This window comes from Leuciscus leuciscus (assembly GCF_965113295.1).
Source record: "Leuciscus leuciscus genome assembly, contig: SUPER_11_unloc_11, whole genome shotgun sequence".
Taxonomy (NCBI): Eukaryota; Metazoa; Chordata; class Actinopteri; order Cypriniformes; family Leuciscidae; genus Leuciscus; species Leuciscus leuciscus.
In genome coordinates this window covers 175,001-198,499 of record NW_028118536.1, presented here as the reverse complement: position 1 = coordinate 198,499, position 23,499 = coordinate 175,001, and the positions used below count along the sequence as shown (strand labels likewise).

At 39.4% G+C, this 23,499-nt stretch overlaps 3 protein-coding genes across 3 annotated transcripts in view; 1 reads left to right on the top strand and 2 right to left on the bottom strand.

The window, feature by feature from the left end:
- Positions 1-3,826: 3,826 nt before the first annotated feature.
- LOC309510087 (protein adenylyltransferase SelO-like) lies at positions 3,827-8,347 on the top strand (the record flags this gene model as incomplete). Its single annotated transcript, XM_082191179.1, has 14 exons — positions 3,827-3,837; positions 3,958-4,023; positions 4,268-4,335; positions 4,422-4,509; positions 4,592-4,661; positions 4,763-4,835; positions 5,676-5,895; positions 5,973-6,017; positions 6,099-6,180; positions 6,533-6,625; positions 6,717-6,796; positions 6,878-6,921; positions 7,569-7,648; positions 7,838-8,347. The coding sequence occupies 14 exons, from the start codon at positions 3,827-3,829 to the stop codon at positions 7,958-7,960; spliced, it is 1,143 nt and encodes a 380-aa protein (XP_082047305.1). The 3' UTR covers positions 7,961-8,347.
- A 1,680-nt stretch (positions 8,348-10,027) lies between these two features.
- On the bottom strand, positions 10,028-11,439 carry LOC309510086 (uncharacterized protein; the record flags this gene model as incomplete). The annotated part of the gene is made up of 2 exons (XM_082191178.1): positions 11,409-11,439; positions 10,028-10,597 (listed from the first exon to the last, which is right to left on the bottom strand). Exon 2 carries the CDS (start codon positions 10,553-10,555, stop codon positions 10,028-10,030), a length of 528 nt encoding a protein of 175 aa, XP_082047304.1. The 5' UTR covers positions 10,556-10,597; positions 11,409-11,439.
- Positions 11,440-16,160: 4,721 nt separating this feature from the next.
- Positions 16,161-23,499, bottom strand: part of LOC309510085 (NACHT, LRR and PYD domains-containing protein 12-like) — a gene marked incomplete at its 3' end in the record, with an annotated part of 60,679 nt that continues 53,340 nt past the window's right edge. The window contains exons 14-15 of the mRNA XM_082191177.1: positions 21,689-21,859; positions 16,161-16,344 (exon numbers count right to left, since the gene is read on the bottom strand). Of these exons, the coding sequence (XP_082047303.1) occupies positions 16,161-16,344; positions 21,689-21,859 (355 nt within the window). The remainder of the gene's footprint in view (positions 16,345-21,688; positions 21,860-23,499) is intronic.

Genomic DNA, 23,499 nt, shown 5'->3' with positions numbered 1-23,499 from the left:
AACAGTAGCGTACATCAACCATCAAGGTGGTTTACGCTCCCGCCGTATGTCGCAACTCGCCCGCCACCTCCTTATATGGAGTCAGAAGCATCTGAGGTCGCTTCGAGCCATTTATATCCCGGGACACCTGAACCAGGCGGCCGACGAGCTGTCTCGAGTTCAGCCTCTCGCTGGAGAATGGCGACTCCATCCCCGGTCGGTTCAGCTGATTTGGGATCAGTTCGGCGACGCACAGGTAGACCTGTTTGCCTCCCACGACTCGTCCCATTGCGACCTGTTTTATTCCCTGACCGAGGGCACGCTCGGCACGGATGCACTGGCGCACAGCTGGCCGAGGGACCTACGCAAGTATGCGTTTCCCCCAGTGAGCCTTCTTGCGCGGACCCTGCGCAAGATCAGGGAGGACAAGGAGCAGGTTATATTGGTTGCCCCATACTGGCCCAGCCACACCTGGTTCTCAGAACTCATACTCCTTGCGACAGCACCTCCCTGGCCAATTCCTCTGAGGAAGGACCTCCTTTCTCAGGGACGGGGCACCCTTTGGCACCCTCGTCCCGGTCTTTGGAACCTCCACGTGTGGCTTCTGGACGGGACGAGGCAGGTTTGAGTACCCTACCACCAGCGGTGGTGGCTACCATCACTTCCGCTAGAGCATCGTCCACGAGACATGTCTATGCGTTGAAGTGGAACCTCTTCGTCAACTGGTGTTCTTCTAAACAGCAAGAACCCACGAAATGCCCGATCAGTGTCGTGCTTTCCTTCCTGCAAGAAGGGTTGGAGCGAAGGCTGTCTCCCTCCACCCTGAAAGTGTATGTTGCCGCCATTGCCGCACATCACGATGCAGTTGAAGGTAAGTCTCTGGGGAAGCATGACCTGATCATCAGGTTCCTGAGGGGAGCGAGGAGACTAAATCCTCCTCGCCCTCCCCTCGTACCCTCTTGGGACCTCGCAGTGGTTCTGACTGCCCTGCAGAGGGCTCCATTTGAGCCTTTGCAATCAGTGGAGCTTAAGTTCCTGTCAATGAAGACAGCGCTCCTGGTTGCATTGGCCTCCATCAAGAGGGTAGGGGACCTGCAGGCATTTTCGGTTGATGAAGCGTGCCTGGAATTCGGGCCGGCTAACTCTCACGTGATCCTGAGACCCCGGCTTGGATATGTGCCCAAGGTTCCTACCACACCCTTTCGAGATCAGGTAGTGAACCTGCAAGCGCTGCCCTTGGAGGAGGCAGACCCAGCCTTGGCACTGCTCTGTCCAGTACGCGCCCTTCGTGCTTACGTAGACAGAACGCAGTGTTTCAGGACCTCAGACCAGCTCTTTGTCTGTCATGGTGGGAAGCTGAAGGGAAAGGCTCTCTCCAAACAAAGGTTGTCTCACTGGATAGTGGACGCCATTGCTTTGGCTTACCAGCTGCAAGGTCGACCATGCCCCCTTGGTGTGACGGCCCACTCCACTCGGAGTGTGGCATCCTCTTGGGCTCTAGCGCGTGGCGCCTCGCTAACAGACATCTGCAGAGCTGCAGGCTGGGCGACACCTAACACATTTGCGAGATTTTACAATCTCCGAGTAGAGCCAGTTTCTTCTCATGTACTCGCTTCAACTAGCCGGTACTAGATTCTGCTCAGGTGTCTTCGCTTGCTCGCCATTCCTCTCCACGGACGGGATACGTGCGATATTTCCTCAGGTGAGCCTAATAAGCCCTGAGTCTCCTCCAGCACTGATGACGTCAACGCCAGAGTTATGCCACGGGCAGCTTTCGCGCTTGGCTAGGTGCCACCATGTGCATGGTTCCCTTCGGGCGACCCCCACATGTGTATTCCACTGTAAGCCTCTTTGAGCATGTGTCTTTCCCTTGGCAAGCCGCCTTGCCACCCCTGGGGTTGAAATATTCCACCTGCGGCTGGACACCCCAGTGTTACTCCGTATGCAGCCCTTCGGGGTCATATGTGTATTCCAAGTCCCCCCCTTTGGGTTGGGCATGATTGCATATTTCCACTGGATATGCTTCCCAGTGTACCTTGGTATTCCTGTGTTAAGTAGGACTCCTTCGTCCGTGCTAGTCTCACGACAGGGAGCTCAGACTTACGCAGGGCACTGGAAGACAGTCGAGAGGTGGCGTGATTATACGGGAACCCCATTCGTCGTCATCCGACGTAACTCGGAGTGACAACGAAAGGGAACGTCTCGGTTACGTATGTAACCCTCGTTCCCTGAGTAGGGAACGGAGACGTTACGTCTCCCTGCCACTTCCGCTGTACCGCTGGAACGCCTGAGTTCAGTCTCGGCTCCTCAGCGAAGACATATCTGCATGTTGCAGCGTACTTCCTTATATACCCCCAGGGTGGGGCGGAGTTACGCAATGCAAATTCCGCAGACCCATGGCATTTCATTGCCATTGGCTCGTGTTTTAATACTCGAAGATGATAGGATTTCTAAGCGAAACCCCATTCGTCGTCATCCGACGTAACGTCTCCGTTCCCTACTCAGGGAACGAGGGTTACATACGTAACCGAGACGTTTCGGACACTTAATTGCATCATGTTAACTGAAATTAAATGAACATTTATTATAGTTTGTAAGAAACGGTCATGAAAGTATACTCGTTAAGTGGCTTTTTATTTCATTAATTTTGTATTATCTGCAATAACTTTTTTAAAAGAAACATAGTTTTCCATTTTTATTTTTAACACTTATTTTTTACAAGGGTGAAGCAGATCACTTAAAAAAATAAATAAATTTGAACCACCCAACTCCTCAAATAAATGTCTACTTTAGGTTGTGGGCAAATTATTTTTTAGCTATTATACTCTATTATATATATAGCTATTATATAATGCTAGCTTCAAAATTGGACCAAACACTTACATACCAATAGAAACACTTTATCATACATTTATTTAGTCACAAACAGTTCATTTATTGTATTGAGTTAATTCTTTTTTTTTTTTTTTTTTTGTCAGTTATACTTTTATTTATTTATTCAGTCATAAAGCTTTTAATCAGCTAATGAACCCGTGGGCCACTTGGACTCTTTACAGAACCACCAGTGGTCTGAGGATCACAGTCTGAGAAAACTGCTTTAAAACCAAACTGGACCATGGTACCACCACAGTACTTTTGTGTAAATGTTGTTTCTGCATATATTCAGGCTCTTTTGTGTATTTCAGGATGTGTTGAGGAATATTTTGGATCTGAATGAGTCTGTGATTCAGAATGAAGAGTTTGTCCGTTGTGTCAGTGGTGGGAAACTGTCTCCTGGCTCTGTTCCACTGGCACACAGATACGGGGGCCATCAGGTAAAACTGACCGTCACTTCAAACCCGACAGCGATGGCGTAAGACAACCAGAGCAAACATGTCAACCATGTGTTATTATTATTATAGTTTGGTTATTGGGCCGGACAGCTGGGGGATGGAAGAGCACATTTGTTGGGTGAATACACAAACAGGTAAAATCATCCTTTTCCATCAGCGTTCAACAGAAATCATCAGTTGTTATTGTCAGATGTGACTTTTCTGTTGTAATGCATGTCAACTTTCCCATAATGTTGTTTAAGATTAAAGAATGGAAAGTGTGATCTATACTTACTGGTTTTTCAGCAAATAGATGATTCTGTCATTTTTTAAATCTAATTCTCACTTAATGCTTAAACATGCGTCTGAACAATGACATCTCTCAGTTTAGAACTGTGACAAGTGTTAACCGTTAGAGCGGTATACAATCTCTCTTTTATCCAGAAAAGGTGAAAGATGGGAAGTCCAGTTGAAAGGCTCAGGAAAGACACCGTACTCAAGGTGAATATCAGTTTCTGCTGCTCAATATTTTTGATATGCTTTTTAAGTAATTCTGAAATATATTTAGTTGTAAATGATCTTACATTATGACTCATAGTGTGTGATTCTCTGTCTGGCAGGAGTGTAATGGTTATGCTGTTTACTGTACATGATGTTTTGTGTGCAGGTCTGGTGATGGACGGGCTGTGATTCGCTCCTCTGTGAGGGAGTTCCTGTGCAGTGAAGCCCTCAGGTACACACACACACACACACACACACACACACACACACACACACACACACACACACACACACACACACACACACACACACACACACACACACACACACACATACATATAAATGCACAATATATATGAATGGACATGCACAAGAAGAGTAATATATGGATTTATCACATTCAAATGCTTGGTGTTGAATATTAGTTTTATTTTTATTTATACTTTTTCCATTTTTTTGCCTTTATTGTTTGTCAGTCTGGTTGTGAGTGAGGAACCTGTTTGGAGGGATCCGTTTTATAATGGCAGTGTCATAAAAGAAAGAGGTAAAATACGATCAGATTAGGAAAAATCGAGTAACTAAGTTCTTTATCCTCCTCAGCTTTATGTGATTGTTCTCTGTATCTATCAGGAGCGGTTGTTCTGCGTCTGGCCAAGTCCTGGTTTCGTATCGGTTCACTGGAGATATTAACTAGAACTGGAGAGTTAGATGTCCTACGGTATATTAACTTTAACTTGGGAGATAATATTTTTTTCTCACTCTTATTTGCTTTTTAATTTCTTTTTATCTTTTATTTTCAGGACATTGTTGGACTTTGTTATTAAAGAGCATTTTAAATCTATAGCAACAAATGACCCTGACAAGTATGTGGTGAGTATCTGTGTCTCTCTGCTGTTTAGCTGTAATACAAGATTATTTTATATTGTCTGATCAGTCTCACTATATTTGAATGGTTTTCATGTTGTGTGAAGGTGTTTTTCTCTCGAGTGCTGAATGAAACGGCACATTTAATCGCCCACTGGATGTCGGTTGGTTTTGCTCATGGTTAGTTCACTCTGCTTTACTTGTTTAGTTATCACATAGATTTATCATTATAGATCAAGCTTAATACACAAAATGCACAACATCATGATCTGCATCTTCACACAGGAGTCTGCAACACAGATAACTTCAGTCTGCTTTCTATCACTTTTGATTATGGCCCATTTGGATTTATGGAATCATATGACCCAAGTATGTTTCTTTGTCTAACTTAAACTTCCATAATATTAGCAATCATCTTCCTATACGTTTAGTTTTTAAGCTTTTTGTCATTTTGACATTATACACACACACACACACACACACACACACACACACACACACACACACACACACACACACACACACACACACACACACACACACACACACACACACACACACACACACACACACACACACACACACACACACACACACACACACACACACACACACACACACACACACACACACATATACAATACTGCAAAAGTGGAGGAAAATTGTATGAATAGTAAGCTACTTTAGATCTACTATAAATTTTGTATATACTTACAGTATGGGGGTGGTAGTGGCGCAATGGATAAGACACATGCCTTTGGTGTGAGAGACCCGGGTTCGAATCCACTGTGAGACACCAATGTGTCCCTGAGCAAGACACTTAACCCCTAGTTGCTCCAGAGGCGTGCGACCTCTGACATATATAGCAATTGTAAGTCGCTTTGGATAGAAGCGTCAGCTAAATGAATAAATGTAAATGTAAATGTACAGTATAATATACATGGGTTGAGGGGCATGATTAATTGCATACTTTTTTTAATCCATTACTTGTTTTATTTTACTTCATTATATTCTAATAAGTTAAAGTGAAACAGACAGCCATAATAATAACATATAATATTTGTATTGTTAAATGTGTGTTATTGCTACAGCATTGTTTCCTCTGTATAGATTTTGTCCCCAACACGTCTGATGACGAGGGCCGGTACAGTATAGGAGCTCAGGCTAATGTTGGCCTGTTCAATCTACAGAAACTTCTAGAAGCTCTGAAACCACTGCTGACCTCAGATCAGCTTTCACAGTAAGAGATCCTTTTATTTACTGTTGGTATTGGTCTGGAATAAATAAGGGTGATTCGTGTCAATTCATTTACTTCAGATCTCAGCAAATATTGAGAGAGTATCCACAAATCTACCATCAAAGGTGAGCCTGTCATTAGACAATATAGATCACTGTATTCCTCTCTGAGTCATTCCTGATCTCACTTTACTGTTTCTGTTATAGATTTCATGAGCTGTTCAAAGCAAAGTTGGGCTTTCTGGGAAATGAAGAAAATGATTCATATGTGATTGCATTTCTTCTAAAGGTAAATATTAACTGGATCGTTTTTTTCTCTAATTGTACTATAATTAATTCATGTGATAAAGTTATTTGGCCATTCTCAGGACATGGTGTCATTTGTGACAATAAAAAAAAGAAATAAAGATAAGGAATTAGTAAGACACACACACACACACACTGATATATATACACACACACACAATTTCATTATAAACTTTTTTAATTAGATAGTTTTTTTTTTAGAATTATATATTTAACGGCCAAACTGTCAGAAATAGTTAAGTTCAGTATGGAGTTAAATCAGTAGTAGATCACACAAATGGCAGCATTTCCTGAGAATGACCCATATAATGTTGTGTGATGTGTGATGTGTTGAGCTAATGGAGGACACTGGAGCAGACTTCACTATGACTTTCAGACAGCTGAGTGAAGTGACCCTGTCCCGGCTTCAGAAGGGATCCTTTGCTCCGGTACGTTTCCTCTCCATTCACTCCCACAGCAGCCGCAATATCCATAATCATGATTTCAGTCCATTAACTGTGACTGTGTCTCTCTTGACAGTCTTTGTGGGCTCTTTCAGACCTCTCATCACACAAGCATTTCAGAGACTGGGTTCAGCTGTATTTACAGCGTCTGTCAAGGTAATGTTGCTGTAATGTAAACTCGAACTCTTTAGAGGATTAAAAATGAACATCACTTGATGTGTTAATCGTCTTCTTCAGGATAATGAGTGACTCAGATGAAGAACGGCAGCACAGAATGCAAGGTATGTTTTTGTATATGTTATATGATGCAGTGTTATATATTATGTGTTTATATATTGTTACAGTAACACTACCGCTGAAATGTTCATGATTGGTAAGATTTGTTTTTGAAAGAAGTTTCTTATGCTCACGAAGGCTGCATTTATTTAATCAAAAATACAATAAAAACAGTAATTTTGTAATACTATATTATTATACTATGAGATATTATTACAATATAAAATAAATTATTCTATTTGAATATACAGTATTTGTGTAATTAATATATTTGTTCAGTTGAATGTAATTTATTCCTGTGATCATTTCTCCAGTCTTCAGTGTCACATGATCCTTCAGAAATCATTCTAATATGATGATTTGCTGCTCAAGAAACATTTGAAAACAGTTGAGCTGCTTAATATTTTTGTGGAAACCCTGATACATGTTTTGATTAATATAAAGTTCAAAAGAACAGCGTTTATTTGAATCTTTTGTAATATTATAAATGTCTTTATTGTCCCTTTTTATGCATCCTTGCAGAATAATATTATTAATTTCTTTTTTTTTTAAAAAAGCCTTACTGACCGTAAATGTTTAAACGGTAGTGTGTGTTTTTTTTATGATGTGTTATGTTGTATTTAATGTTATTAGTAATTTTTCTATTGTTCAGGAGTAAACCCACGGTATGTGTTGAGGAACTGGATGGCTGAATCTGCTATCAGAAAAGCAGAGAAAAATGACTTTTCAGAGGTATTATTACATGTGATGTCAAACTAATATGCTGTCATGATCATGCTTATCATATATCTTAGAGTGTTTGCTTTAATATATTACTGTGAAATGAAGACTTGACAATTATACATACAATGTAACATCTTCAGACGTCTTCATTATGGCTTGTCTTTTTCTTAGGTGACAGTATGTTTGATGTATTTCTAGGTGACACTGTTGCAGAAGACTTTAATGGAGCCATTTATGGAGCAGGAAGAGGCTGAGAGAGCCGGATATGCCAGTAAACCTCCATCCTGGGTTCAGCAGCTGAGGGTCAGCTGTTCTTCCTAACTCAGGGTCGAATGAAAAAAAATAAATCATGAATTTCAGCATCATTTGAACCAAAAATATTGTTTATGACATTGTAATCACACTTCCTAATGGATGATCTGATTGGAGGATGCGCCATGTTTGATGTTATATATGTACATATATGCATGTTATATATGGACAATGGACATGGATGTCTTTTGTAATATTGCTGTTTCTGCATTTCTACAAAAGTGCAAAAAACGTTTCATCATGCATCTCGTTTACTCCTGTTTAACAATTAGGCATGTCAAAATCTGTTAAACAGTTAACTTTGCAAGACCTTATTTATTATGACATTCCATTAGCAATGATGATATAGCATATTTGTAATACAAATAAACTGATTAGGTGCGTAAGTACAAAGTATTTACATATTTTAGTCTGGTGGTGTAATCAGGGGCGGACTTTACCATTAGGCAAAGGTCGGCAATTGCCTTGGGCCCCGAGCTACCTAGGGGCCCCCAAAATGCCCTATTAACTTATGCTTAATTATTATTTTTTTCTATATTTTTTTTTTATTATATATTTCTAAAACTCCGTTTGCGAAAAATGGCATAAAATCATTATTGTCGTGTCGCAGACAGGAGGGGGCCCCCCACCTCACTACATTGGACTATTCCATTATCTCACTTACTGCACATCTGCGAAAGTGACAAGGCTGTGGCAAAAAACTGACGGAGAAAAATAAGTGATTGACAGACAGAGTGTACAGAGTGACAGACAGAGTGTACAGAGTAGTAGACAGAGTAAAAATGAAGCGAAGCTAGCTACCCAAGCGGTGCCGAAAAAAGGAGGAAGCGGGAGGAAAGCAAAAAGTATGTAAAGGTGCGCGGCGCGAAAGTTAAACAACACGCAGTAACAGGAGGACTGGGAAATACACAAACAGAGCAAGACGAGTCTAAACGCGAAAATTTAAAGTTTCGAAGTTACCCAAGCAGCTAAAATAAAAGAAAAAAGTGAAAAGACGCTGATAAGTATTTGGGAACGCTGCCAAAGATGACAAACTTTTTTTACGGCTACTGTTGGGGATAACGTTACAGATCAGGAACAACAACGTCCAACGCACAGAAAAATCGTGAAGCAAAGAGGACACGCAGATCGACATACAAAACTGAGCAGTTTACTTATGAATCATGATATTTAAAAAAAATATCAGCTCTCAGATTCTGTCAATTCTATTACGAAATTCAAACAATAAATACCGTTTTGCCATTTTAATGTGACGTGACAGATTCCTATAGCGGCACGTGAACTGATCATCTCTAGCTAATAGTAAATAAACACGAATTAACAATGTTGAAAGATACAGAATAACTTACCGAAATGTATATTCCTCATTCATAATATCGATCAATAAGTGTTTTTCAAACGCGGAAAGAGGTAAAACAGCTCGAGAACAATCGTCACATAACATTTACCTCAGGAAAGGCATTTAATTGGCTTGAAAAAAAAAGAGCTATAGAGAGTATTTGGCTAAATATGTGTACTATATTACTTATTTTAACCTTAAATTATACCAGATGATAGGGCTTTTTTTTCTTGAGAAAAAGTAACGCCTATCTTGTGAAACGTTACCTAATATTTTTCCAAATGAGTCAATATTGAATCAAATCACAAGAATTGAATCGAAATGGTGAAATTTGTCAAGCAAAAAAAAACAAAAGAAAACATAGCTTACCAGATATTGTACCATGTAAACATTGTAAAATGTTTCTGTTTAGGAGTAAAGAAGTGTATGCAGGGTTAAAGGGGACGTTTTTTTCTCCTCTCTAACCTTTACTTCCCCGTAGATTAGCTTTACCTGCCTATCCACCATTCAGTCGGTACATATTTTTTTCGTTCTCTTTTAAAGATTGGATGGGGAGGGGCCCATAGCCTACCTTCGCCTTGGGCCCCCGATTTGCTAAATCCGCCACTGGGTGTAATGCAAGAATATTAAACAACAAAATAATTAAAGATGTATGTCCTAATGTCACGCCGAGAACTTGTTTGGCGGTCAGTTCCTCAGTCCAACTACAAAAACACGTCAATTAGCTCTATCTGTCTTCAAGATCCTTGTTGACTGCGCTTTTTCAGCATTGCTGTCATCAGTTCTGACATGAGTTCGCCACCTGGGGGCGCTGTGTGTAGAGGTGTCGTTCTCTTTGGGGGAGCTGGAGGCATTTTTCTGACGGAGCCGGCGGATGGGTTGGCAGCCGGTGCAGGAGCTGGTGGTGGAGGCGGGGGTGGTGGAGGCGGGGGTGGTGGAGCTCCACCTGCAGATGCAAAGTTTTGGGGACCAGGAGGAGGAGGAGGAGGAAGGGAGGTAATGGGGTCTGGAGGTGGTGGGGGGAGCGAGTCTCCCCCGTAAGGTGCAAAACTAGGAGGCGGTGGAGGAAGAAAGTCAGGGGGCAGCTCGGCATCTTCTGGAGGAGGTGGTGGTGGAGGCAGGTCATCCATGGGTGGAGGTGGGAAGGAGGATTGTGGGAATCGAGGTGGAGGAGAAAACTTGTTGACTTTGGTTGTGCTGGCAGGAGGAGCAGGGGGAGGAGGAGGCAACATGGGGTCGGGTGGTGGAGGAGGCAGGGTTTCCATTGAAGGCGGAGGTGGTGGGAAAGATGTTTGGTTGCCAGGACCCTTCAAAAACAAACCAAAAGTAGCATTCAGGAGCATTTCAGATAAATGATGAAATTACAAGGGGATTAAAACAACTCTAAAGGAACCGTCACCCTTCGTGAAATATTAGTGTGCGTAATTTTACTGCTCTTGAAGTATACTTTAAATCTTTGAAGTATATTTAATGAAAAATATATATTTTCAGATAATATATTAATTAAATAAAAGGCCACTATATGTGTATTTAAAGACACTGCACTTTCATGACTGTTTCTTAACAGAGTTAAGTGCAATTTTAAAAAGTGTACTTTGCAATCATGACAAATTAACAGTTATACTTTTTAAATTATGGTTTAGTAATCTTTTGCAGTACATTTATTTTGATGTTGACAAACATACTAGAGCACATGCAAATTTGATTATAATTTCAACTGTAGTGTGTTATTCGTTAATACATTTAATGTTAATATATTTTAAATTTACCAATTGGCAACTTCATCATGACAAATGTGTAATTAAATATTGAAAACATGTCAAGTTTCAATAGAAATGATATATGTATATTTTAGTTTACTATAAATGCTTCTCAGTACATTCGGCAGTAAACTTCATATTTCATTGAAAGTAGAAGTAATTATGAAATGTTATAAAATGATGTACTTAAGTGTGTCAAGAAATGTAAACTATATTTTGTTTAATTGCAATTAACATGCAGTTAAGGGTCTGAAAACATTATAGTTCACACTTCAGTATGGTCCATGAACTTATATTATTTATGGTATTATATTATGGTGTTCTTCATTACTAAGGCAACTGATAGATTTAGAGGTACCTTGGTGTCCTTCGGAAGCTGAGGAGCGTGTCCATTCACAGCTTTGGCTGAAAGATAAACACAAAAATGTCATCAAAATCCTTTTATATATCAAGATCTATGATACATTTTATAACAATCTATTTAGCTCATTATCTCTACCTTTAGGTGTAGGGGAGGGTGTGGATGCACTGGAGGAGGCCTGGATAGTGCGGTTAGCCCAGCTTCCAGTGCCGGCTGCTTTCCTCACAGCGGCTTTGTAGTTTTCATATAACTGCTTACCATACTGTGACAAAATCATGACAAAACAAGACCATTAATAAGGTAGGTTTTCATTATTATAATTTTTTGACAAAGTAGACAGCTCACAATAGGACCCAACACAATACAGCTACAATTTACAGTATGTTTTTGCATTGTAAACTATAATTTATCATTTAATTTGCTGCATAAAGTTCAACTTAGTGTCTTCTTGCATTAATCATACAATCATTATCTATTTTGGTTTTTGGTGTGTGGCCTGGTTTCTGCTCACCTTTGCAATACGTATCCCAGTCACCCACAGAGTCATGGTCAACTCATCATCACAACACAGATACTTGATGTATTGGGATTCTTTTTGAATTTGAGGATGCTGAAAGCAGATCACAGTGACCATATGAACATGACACACACCTGATATACACACCTGAGAAGGCCAAGATAATAACACTTCATTTAGTTGTTTTCGCTATTGTTTCCCTGTCATTCTCTACAGATTTGTGGAACCATTCATTTTTCAGGGATTGAATCTTTAATCAATGTTTTTTGTTCTCAAAACAACAAAGGGTTTGGTAACAACTTACTAGGGTTTTCAGTATTAGTTCATGCTTTGCTAATATTCATTTTTCTCCAAATGGACAGTTGGTGATATTAACATTGTTTTGATTACATATGTTATTGAGCTGCAGTTGCATAGCAGAGACAGTGGATGACACACTAAAATCACAATTTGATTGCCAGTGCCCCTCATGCCACACTTTAGGATTAGCTCTAAATATTGCTAAAATGAACCACAAAAATCTTGTGCTTTATAATTTTGAATTATTTCATACATACAAAGAATGTATGTCCCTTTTCTGTCGGAGTCGGGGTTTAATTGTGCATGTATTACATTTATTGCATTTTTTTGCGTTTTATTTCCCAATTGCTTGACAAACATAAAACACAGCCCACCCTAACCTAATCATAGCCTGAAACACCCTTGATGATTTTCATGCTTTCTTAATGAGATGACTGAGATAACAAATGATTTTATGTGGGGAGGGAAAGGAGTTAAAATAGCAAGGAAACATTAATTGCAAGTTATAAAGAAGGAGGATTAGGATTGATTGACTTAGAAGTTAAAAAGAAGGCCATAAGGGTAAAAACGATGAAAAAGTATTTATGTGATAAAGTGGAGTATGGATGGAAAGGTTATATGAAGGATGTGCTGGACAAATGTAGTGGATGTGGGGAAGAAGGGCTTTTTATGGGATTGAAAAAGCCGATGTATGACAAAATGCCGCTGTTTTATCAGGAAGTGCTAAGTGTGTGGGCAGAGGTCATATACAGAAATATACAGTATGAGTGTGAAAATATAAATCAAGTTTTAAAACAACCGATATTTTTATATCCAAATTTTAGAATGAAAGAGAGAGTGTTTTATGACAAATTGTATATGAAAGCAGGAGTGAGACAAGTTAAGGATATAGCATATGATGTAAGAGGGTTCTTACCTAATAGAGCCTTATATGATTGTGTTTCGGAGTGGGATGATGAAAACGAAATGTCAAAAGTGGACTCAATGTGTGAAAATATTAAGACAAGTCTGCCCAGAGCCTGGGTAGAGAGTATTGAAAATGAAACTGTTAAACCTGGGGAATGGGGATTGCCAGATTTGTATTTTAGAGTTTGTGGTTGCGCAATAAAGACTCTGGATATATGCGGTACAAAGAAATCTCTCACAATAGGCCAATGTCTGGGTATCTGAGAGAAAAACCTGGGCTGCGTTTCCCAAAGCATTGTGAGATAAGTTGATCGTAGAGGACATTGGTGGCAAATGGTCTTCACGATCAACTTCACAATGCTTCTGGGAAACGCAGCCCTGGACTGGAGCTCAGAGCCACTGCAGAGAGAATTACACAGAGCTGGCCAGTGAAATGAGACAACAGATACTCACTGTCACACATGCCTGGTATTATTATGGTTACAGTTATAATGCATGGATTGATTTGCACAGAAACAGAGTTTGATCAGATCAGAGAAGCTCTTCCTGCACATATTCAAGGTAATGTTCCACAATGGTTTCAGTGTCCCAGGACAGCAGTGAGCTCAACACTGCACAGCTGTGTCTTTAAAACACTTTGGCCAGTGGACAAATGAGAGCTACTTTTGACAGTTTGCATTTCCTCTATTACAGTGGTGAGATATTATACCTTCTATAATAAGAATAAATGAATAAACATCATGTTACACACAAAAACAAGCAAACTGTAAATTCAATAATCTTTTATGCTCTGTCTTCTGTTTGCTTTCTTGTGAACATGATGATCATCAGATTGACCCATCATTTCAGATGAATATGATCATTTTGTGCAGGCTAAATAGGTCTTCATCCAAAATGAACGTTATCTTATTACATTCAAATTATTATGTAAATACACTGTACAAAAAACAGTTTTTTTTTTTTTACTGATCGGTGATGGGACCGAGAGTGAAACTTACAGTCCTAGTAAGAATCATGAGCAGTTAAACTCGCTGTTCTCCAGAAAAATCCTCCAGGTTTTGCACATTTTTAGGTTTTCCAGAATCTTCTGCATATTTGACACCTTTCCAACAATGACTGTATGATTTTGAGATGCATATTTTTACATTAAGGACAATTGAGTGACTCGTACACAACTATTACAAAAGGTAAAAACATTTAGGGGAGAGTGGGGTGATTTGTGCCAGGGGGGGGGAAGTAGTTCCACCCTTGTTTCTGGAAAACCATAGAAGAAATTGGTCATGTGACCACATAATTTTGAAAAGCAATCACTTTTACTCGTCCTCCAAAGAAGAGAGACACATGGCATGAGAGTTAAGCATATTTTAATGCAAAAAACAGTTTTTTCCCTTTCAAAGTAAAATTTCTATGATTAAGGTTTTTTGATTGTAGTGTCTGAACAATTATAGACAAGTTTGAAAACATTTCACACATGTTTTAGTGCTTTAGTAGGCTACACAATGAGTCTATACAGTTAGCAATGATGTTAGCTCTTAACTGCTGGATCATGCTAGTTTTTCAAACTTGTGGGTCTGGGGTGATTTGTGCCAAAGGGCATGGGGTAAGTTGTGCCATATCCAGACCACCTAGAGACCTACATACTCACAGGGGATAATCTTGAGAAGTGAGGAGATGGGCATGCCTCATCATTGTTTGACTTAGGCCTGCCTGCTATTTGTTTAATTTAGCTGACACTGATTTCAGTTTTGAGTTTGCACTATGTTATTAAAGGGACGTTTTGTTCAGTTTTTAAGTGGCCTATGTCACAATAGGATGTTTAGAAATTAGCCTAGTCACTTTATTCTTATATGTTACCTAATTGACAGACAGCGCTATGTCAACAGGCATCTATTGCCAAAGCCTTTTTGCCTGAAATGAGTCACAAATATCATATATTGTGTTGCTATGGTGCTCTAAATGGTTGCTAGGGCATAGCTTGATAGCTTCACAATGATCCTGAGAGACTGATTGGTCGTCTGAGTAAAATGAGCCCGCCCCCTTGTCTCTATGACACTGTGATCCAGAGTTATGTTCAATACAAAATCCCTATGCAATTGACCATATAGGAAAAACGCTTGCTATGGTATTCCAGGGTGACAATATCTAAAAAAACCTTAAATGAGTAATTTTGTATTGAATTTATCTTGCTTTCATATAGCATTACGGTTCATAACAGTAAAATGTTCTGTTTTACTTCAGAAATCACTGGCACAATTTACCCCCAATGTATTCCCCCAAAGGCACAACTTCCCCCGCACCAGGGGCAAGTTGTGCCATGAGACCACTTTTTTTCCAAGAGCTAGATTTCTGAAACCATTTATTTCAGATCCAAAGTTATTGTTCTCAGGGATGCACCACATCCTGAAATATATGTACATCCTTAAGTTGAAGGCATTACTGCCATGGCCTCACTATAAAGTCACTTTGAGTAAAAACTGGCACAACTCACCCCACTCTCCCCTACTGATGCTCAAGGAGGAAACGATGCATTAAGAGCAGGGGGTGTAAACTTTAAACAGGATTATGATGATGTGTACATTTTGTTCAAAGATCATCTTTTTTTTTCATTCAGTACTGCCCTTCAGAAGCGAATACTTCCCGGTTTCACAGAAGACAAAATAATTACAATTTATCCTGTTCATGCAATTTAAAAAGTTTACACACCCCAGCTTTTAATGCATTGTGTTGCATCAGTAAAAAAAAAAAAAATTATATATATATATAACAAATATTTTACTAAAATATTAAACTAAATGTTTACTAAAAACTAAAAAAACATTTTTTTCTTCAAGAAATACTGTGTAAAACTGATGTTATTAAAATAATATGCAGGGGAAAACCAAATCCTATGTTTGGTGGACCCTTTGTGTTACAAACCTTATTAATATTCCAAAGTATTCTAAATTATTTAGATTAGGTTACAAAGCTTGTGTAATCTAACGAAATATGTTACAAATTACTGTATTTTGTAATCTTTAGTAAATAATCTACTTACAATATAGTGTCTCCAGTTTATAATGTGGATCATTCTTCAGATCAGAGAGAAGCTTCACGGCTGATTCTCCTAGTTTATTCCCAGTCAGATTCAGATCTCTCAGGTGTGAGGGGTTTGATCTCAGAGCTGAAGCCAGAGCAGAACAACCTTCATCTGTGACTCCACAATCCCTCAACCTGTAGAGAACATTAGCCGCGTTTCCACTGTCGGGCCAGGGCCGGGCCGTGCTAGTGCGTGCCAGGGCCAGTCGCGTTTCCACTGTCACTTCCGGGGCTTGATCGGGGCTTACTCGGGGCCAACGGCCAGGATTTCTGGCCCGTCGAATACCTTGGGCCAGAGCGGGCCAGCTCGGGCTAGAGGAGTGGTTACGAACAGAGGCGGAGTTTACCTGAGTCGAGAGACGGTAGCGCCGGATGATTCTGTCAGCATTAAAGACTTTTAAAATAATTTAACTCGCGTTCATGTTTGAATGCCTTGTGTTTGTGATGCAAAAGACTATGCGCGCTAACCGTTACCATAGTAAACATAGTAAACGCTTGAAGATACGCATAGTAAAAAAACACGCTTGAAGAAATCCGACCAATCATAAAGGCTATCACAGTCATGTTTTTATTTTATTTGTCAGTAGCCCACGTCTCGTCTCTTTATACCGGACTATCATAAAATAAAGCAACTTTTTTTCGGGAGCTTCCTCTGTGCAGAAACGAGGACGTTATAAAATACATCGTTGCTGAACTTGCTAAGCTAAGCATTCAGTGAACAACGCTTCAAGTTCGGGAAAAAATAAAAAAGTTGTGGGCGCAGTACAAGGCGATTAAAACGCACAATGGACAAAGCGGTGCCCAGAGAAGGAACTTTCCATGGTTCGACTTGATGGACGGTGTGCTGGGTCACCGTCCATCTGTTAGAGGAGAGACAAGTCGGGACACTATGGCACAATGGCAGCCGCGGACGGTGAGTTAATACATGCTATCTTCTTAAAATCTAAGTTTTCTAACTTCCTGCCTGAATGAACATCATAATTCCCGCTGAAATGGGTGGGGTTGTATGACGTTTGATCCAGGAAGGCGTGTTAAGGGCGGGGTTTAGGGCAGCGCTGCAGGGCTAATGGCCCGGCAGTGGAAACTTGAGGCCCGAGGCCACTGGCCCGGCTCGGCTCGCTGTTAGCCCTAGCCCGGCCCTGGCCCGACAGTGGAAACGCGGCTAATGACACACTCTTCACTCTCTCAGTTCAGATCAGTTTAGCAGTGAATCCATTATTAAAGAGAAAATACAAACTTAAAGCACAAATAAAATGTTTTGATGGATCATTGGACTGAGATCTAAAATGTCAAAGAGCTCAAAACGTGATTATTAAACATCTAGTCTTTAGATCTGTACTAATACAGTACGTATTGAGTAATGATTTGTTTTAATCGTGTAAAGAATATTTAAAAAAACAGTCCCTGCAGAAAGATGAACGTGATGAACTGCAAGAATAAATCCAGCATGTTCTTCATTTCTCAGTTCTGAATGTGTTGAGATCGAGTCGGTTTAAAATCAAGAGACTGAAGTGTTGATTGTGATGTGACAGTGTGTATTTCAGTGACTCAGTCCTGCAGAATCATGTTCCTGAAGAGCAGCTCATGTGTTCAATCTGTAAGAATTGATCAATTAGGAAATGCCGGACAGTCTGTTTGGGGAGCACCCAGACCCTGAGAGGACAAAGGACCTCTCTGGAAATTACCATTTGAACTCAGCATTTGTGAGGCAAAGTCACACCTCAGAACACATCTCTCCTCCTCTTCCTCACTCCCCCTCTCACATGCTGAGACCACATGTAAATCACCCAAGAAAATGTATAGTTTAATGTGAATGATTATCACAGAGTATTTTTCATGTTTGGTATCATTTAAAATGTCACAGTGCGACTGGTACAAATGTCTCGTTTCCAAATAAGTAAAACAAAAGGTAATAAGGTTTTTGAGAGTTTATGGATAACTAGCACACTAGGAGGGGTTGGCCTCTAGACAAATGGTCTCCCTACACCCAAAGGTGTAACCTCTGAATGCAAATTTCCATTGTTAAAAGATATTTCCAAGTGAAAGAGGTCCTGGCTATTTAATGAAATGCAGCAGGGAATTCGAGGCCTTTTTCTGTACCTCAGATTCGCCCGTGAGGCTGAGAGAGAGAGAGATCTTCAGCCTCATGTATTTCTTATTGTTGGCAGGCATGAAAACAGGTCAGGGGTAAAAAAGGTGAGAAGGATGCGGCAGCAAAAAATCCAATCCAATCAACTTATATATATATATATATATATAGAGAGAGAGAGAGAGAGAGAGAGAGAGAGAGTGCTTTTTAATGTTAAATTCATCAATCTGGTGAAAATTATTTTAGTTACAGTGTCTGTCTACATTACTACTACATAATAATAGTTATAATATTAATCCCATGATAGTAATAGCCATATATTGTAAAACAAATGCACTGAAATATAAAGGAAACTTTCATAATTAGTTTTGTACTAATTTCTATACTTGAAAGAGTATATTTCTATACTTCACATTAAAGGTGTGATTGGGCTAGCCCAGTGTCAATCAAGAAAAGAACCAAATGGGCCGCTGATCTACGTGTTTCATGGGGTGTCAGAAAAAAAAAACTAACGCTGACTTTTTATTGACCAATGCATTACACACTAACCAAGCGCCGCCAATTAAAGCAGCACTCAGTTACTGTGTCCAAATTCAGGGTCTACATCCTTCGGAGTACTCATTTGAAGGATGTTACGTCACAGCGCCGCGACGAAGGCTGTCCAAATTCGTAGGATCCTTCAAATGCGGCCCACAAATACGTCCTCATTTTCCCCGAATTGGAAGGATGGGTGTGGTGGATCCTTTCCCGTCCTACCTATCCCATAATTCTTTTCGGCAGAGCGTAATGGCGGACGAAGCGAGCGGTAGCGGAGTGGGAGAGGGAGAGGAGTATGCTTTTCGATGTAAGTTTTTTAAAAACTGGGTTTAAAAAAAATAAAATAATTTTCAGTGGTTGTCTAGTTAGGCATTTTGTTTTAGCGTTAAGCATTTTTTTTACATTTGTACGTTTATATGTAAAAAAAACAACATTACTTTCATAAACTAGCTTCTTCCTTACTGCCTGTGTGAATATCCCCTTACACACAGCTAATTTGTTAGTGATTGAAGCTGTTTTTAACGCTTCTAGGGACGAAAGAGCAGACAGAAGTGTTTATGTCACGGTTGCTAGGCGACAGGATATGAGCAACGGGTAAGGGAGGGAACTGAAAGAAGGGTAGGCTGTCCAAATTCACAAACACCGACTTCCGGGTTTTGCGGTCGTCGGAGGACCCCTCCTCCTTCAACCGGGTAGGAAGGATCCTAAGGAGGATGCAGACCCTGAATTTGGACACAGCCAGTAGCTTCGGGACTTCTTCGCTGTATTCTCGCAGGTTTCTCTCTAGAGCTCCCCCCACAGCTTCGGAATAGATATTTGACAACACTGTTGTAAAAACTCGTTGGTGATTCTCAGACACCAGAGGCTATAGATTAACGACATCAAAGCAGATGGGACATTCTTTAAAACGTCTTCTTCATTCGGGTTCGGACAGCGTGAGGGAGCGCAATAATGACAGCATTTTAGCAGATTTCTTTTGGCCGTAAAGCAATTGTTTACATCGCGAGACCTGATATCACGCGAGACTTCCTGACGCGGCGGCCGGCGGCCCGCCGGCTCAAAGTTGCAAGTGCGGATTTTCCGCTCACGGGCACCAGGGGGGTGCGAAAAGACCACCATTCAACCCGAAATAAGTAATATAACCATTCCAATGACTCCGAAGCTGTTCAGTTAAGGTAAAAAAAGTTACTTAGTTCACCTTTAATCAAAAAATACTTTGCCTCGAGAAAAGGACAGTAACAAGTTAAGACCTTCCGCGCTGGTCGGATGCCGGACTTTGGGATGATTTAGCGTGAGCTTACAAATCACTTACAGTTCAATAAGCTCAATAACACAGCAGCAGAAAAAGGCTGAACATTTCAAATATAGGCGACTTTACATTGTGTTTCATGTGTGAGTCATATACAGGGCCGTGCAGAGACCTCTGGAGGGGCAGGTGCTCAAAGTATAAAAGGGGGCACATGGAACAAGGCTTTAAATAGGGCTGTGCTCAAAATATCAATACAGCAATATATCAATATGGATGATTCTGTATCGATACGGCAGCAAATGCATTGATGCAGTTTTGAAAAAGAAACAGAACAGAAAAGACTAATTTTAAGTTTAAGAGTAAAAAATGGGATTCTCTGGGATTAGAAACTGAAGTATCTTAAGTTGTCCCAACCTGATGGATTTTTTCTTCTCTGTTAAACAGAATAATAAAGAACAGCTGTAATAGTAAACTGTGTAGGACAAAATCAACGTGGCCCATGTTTCGTTCAGTACAGTTTTATTTAATGCCATGTCAGCATCTGTGGCTACTTTCATGGCATAAACTAATTTACAAAAATACAAGAGTTACATTTATACAACGAAAATAAAAACATAGCAATTAATACTTTACAAGATTTTTAACATTAATGTGGTACCTGTTCTGGTAAATTCTTACTAAAGTCCTTAAGTGAGTTTGCTGCCTTTGCTGTTGTTGTTGTTACTGCTGCTGCTGCTGCTGCTGATGATGATGATGATGATGATGATGATGATACTGCTGGAGTTGATCTGAGACTGTAGACATTAAAACAAACATATAGGAGATATATTAGCTGATTAAACTATTTTTATGTGACCATGACAAGATGTAAAGATTGCTGACAGTGTTTGGAACTGGCTCACTAGCTCACTGACCTGCTGTAAAGCTGCAGATTCTGCCCAGGCTGTTAGGGGAGATGTTCACAGAGGCTGCTGCACACAAAACATAAGATACTGGCAAGCCTTACCAGTGTTGTGATCATTTTTAAGGCACTCTACGTTTTTTAAATAAATATTGTAATAATAATAATAATAATAGTTTAAAGTATAAATAATAGTTTTTAGTCAAATAACATAAAAAGACCAGACCCTCTGAAACTTGTCTCTCTCAAACAGCAAACTAACGTTACTTCTACAGCCTACACACAGCAATATAAACAACATCTCTGTCTGCATGCTCTCTTCACGTCGTTCTTGTAAAATAATCATAATAAGTAAACAAACATCAAAAGCACTTCGCTGAGAATGAAACACCACTTACCAGCAGCCGCAGAGTTGAAGATATCCTCTGGTAGTGCGCGTAGCCGCGTGAGGAATCGTCCCGGATGAGTTCGTAAGGTGAAAGGTCATCATGTGGGTCTTTTTATTTACGGCTAAATTATTATTCATTAATTTTACTAATAGTTAGATTGGGCAGGCATCCACAAAAGGGCCTTTAATTAAAAAAAAAGGAGAGGAAATTTTGCCTTGACAAAAGGGCACTTTGGGCACCAAGGGGCAAAAGGGCAGGTGCTGGAGCACCCAACGCCCCCCCCTCTGCACGTGCCTGGTCATATATGATCTTACCACAGTGTCTCCAGTTTACAGTGAGGATCCTCCAGTACAGCAGAGAGCAGATGAACTGAATCTCCTAGTTTATTCTCAGACAGATCCAGATCTCTCAGGTGTGAGGGGTTTGATCTCAGAGCTGAAGCCAGAGCAGAACAACCTTCATCTGTGACTCCACAATCCATCAACCTGTAGAGAACAATGACACACTCTTCACTCTCTCAGTTCAGATCAGATCAGTTTAACACAAGGGTCCGCAGCCGTACTGCAGGGGGTCCGCCAATTAATGCTTGATCACAAATAATTTTTTGTTAAAAAATTAAAACATGGGTAAAAAACATCACAAAGTCAAATTTAAATATAAGCACTCTCAAACGAATGCAAGATCTTCCTCAAACAATCTTCATCTGTGACTCCACAATATTTCAACCTGTAGAGAACAATGACGCTGTGTAAACAGTGTGTAAAATGACCATTTTATTAAAGATTGCAATGTGTGATGTGATTTGAATGTAGTGACAAGCAATGCCACTATATCCTACACTGCTTTATAAAGGATGCCGGTTCTCCATGAACTTGAGGAGAAACTGAGGGACAAATACCATGCAGTGCTGTAACTATGGAGTGATAAAGAGATAACATTAATAACACCTGAAGTGTAACTTTATCAATTAAATGTACTATATTTTAGTTCAATAATATTAATTTAATATTTTGAAGATATTTTTGTTTCTAAATATTTGTCCAATAATGATCCATTAATGGCCATTTAAAATAATATTTTTTTCTAATATGTTTATTACTTATATTACAATTAGATTTCATGCTTAGCATTTAGCATGCTAATATATGCTATTGCTAATTAATAGTTTCGTAGCAATCTAATACAATCTTATAACTCAGTCATGTGACACAAATATAAGAAATTGAATGAATTAATCCAGTTAGGGAACCATATTAAAATCACTTTAAAACTTCTTCATTGGATTACTTGGAAATGACTTGATTCCACGATGTTGACATTATGTGAACAAATGATCTTTGTTGAACTTAATTGGTTCATGTGGAACTGATGTGCATGATTCAATCATTTAAATCCAACACACTTTTTCAGTGCATTGTTTTCTGTATTTTAAAACGAATTTTGGATTTACTGTAAATCCCTCTGGTCCTCTTCGTTTAGGGGTCACACTTGGCTCCTTCACAGTCAAAAGTGACCGAAGCCTTAAAATGTAATTTTTTTTTGCTTTTTTTTTTTTTCAGGAAAACCAATGTAATATATTTTTGTTCAATAATATTTTTTTATTATTATTTCGAATTTAGAAAGGTTTCTATGGTACTATGAAATAATTATAAATAAAAAAATGTATGAGCATTTTGTTCCATTAGAATTCATATTTTTATTTGTATTATTATTATTTTTCAATAAATGCAACATGTCACATTAGTGCAGGCCTTTAAAATCCATTTTTTGAAGTGAGAAAAGCGTCATCCAGTGGCGTTAAAAAGTAAAAACTTGTGTAATGTCGTGTAACCGCCTGTAGGCTGTACTGTTGCTCACTATATAAATACATAGAGAGGCTTTTTGATTCCCATTGTTTTTTTTTGACATGATTTCTCCATTTTATTAGTTTTTTTTAAATTTATTTGGATATATATTTAGACATTCTAAAAGACTATTTTTGTCAAGTTTTAGATAATTTTGTTACATAAGTATCAGATTTTGCATTATGATTACAATCAAACAATAATGTTTGGTTAGAAAAGGAACACAATGCAAGCATTTTTGTTAATCAGTATTTGATCATTAAAAAAATCTAACAAAATAA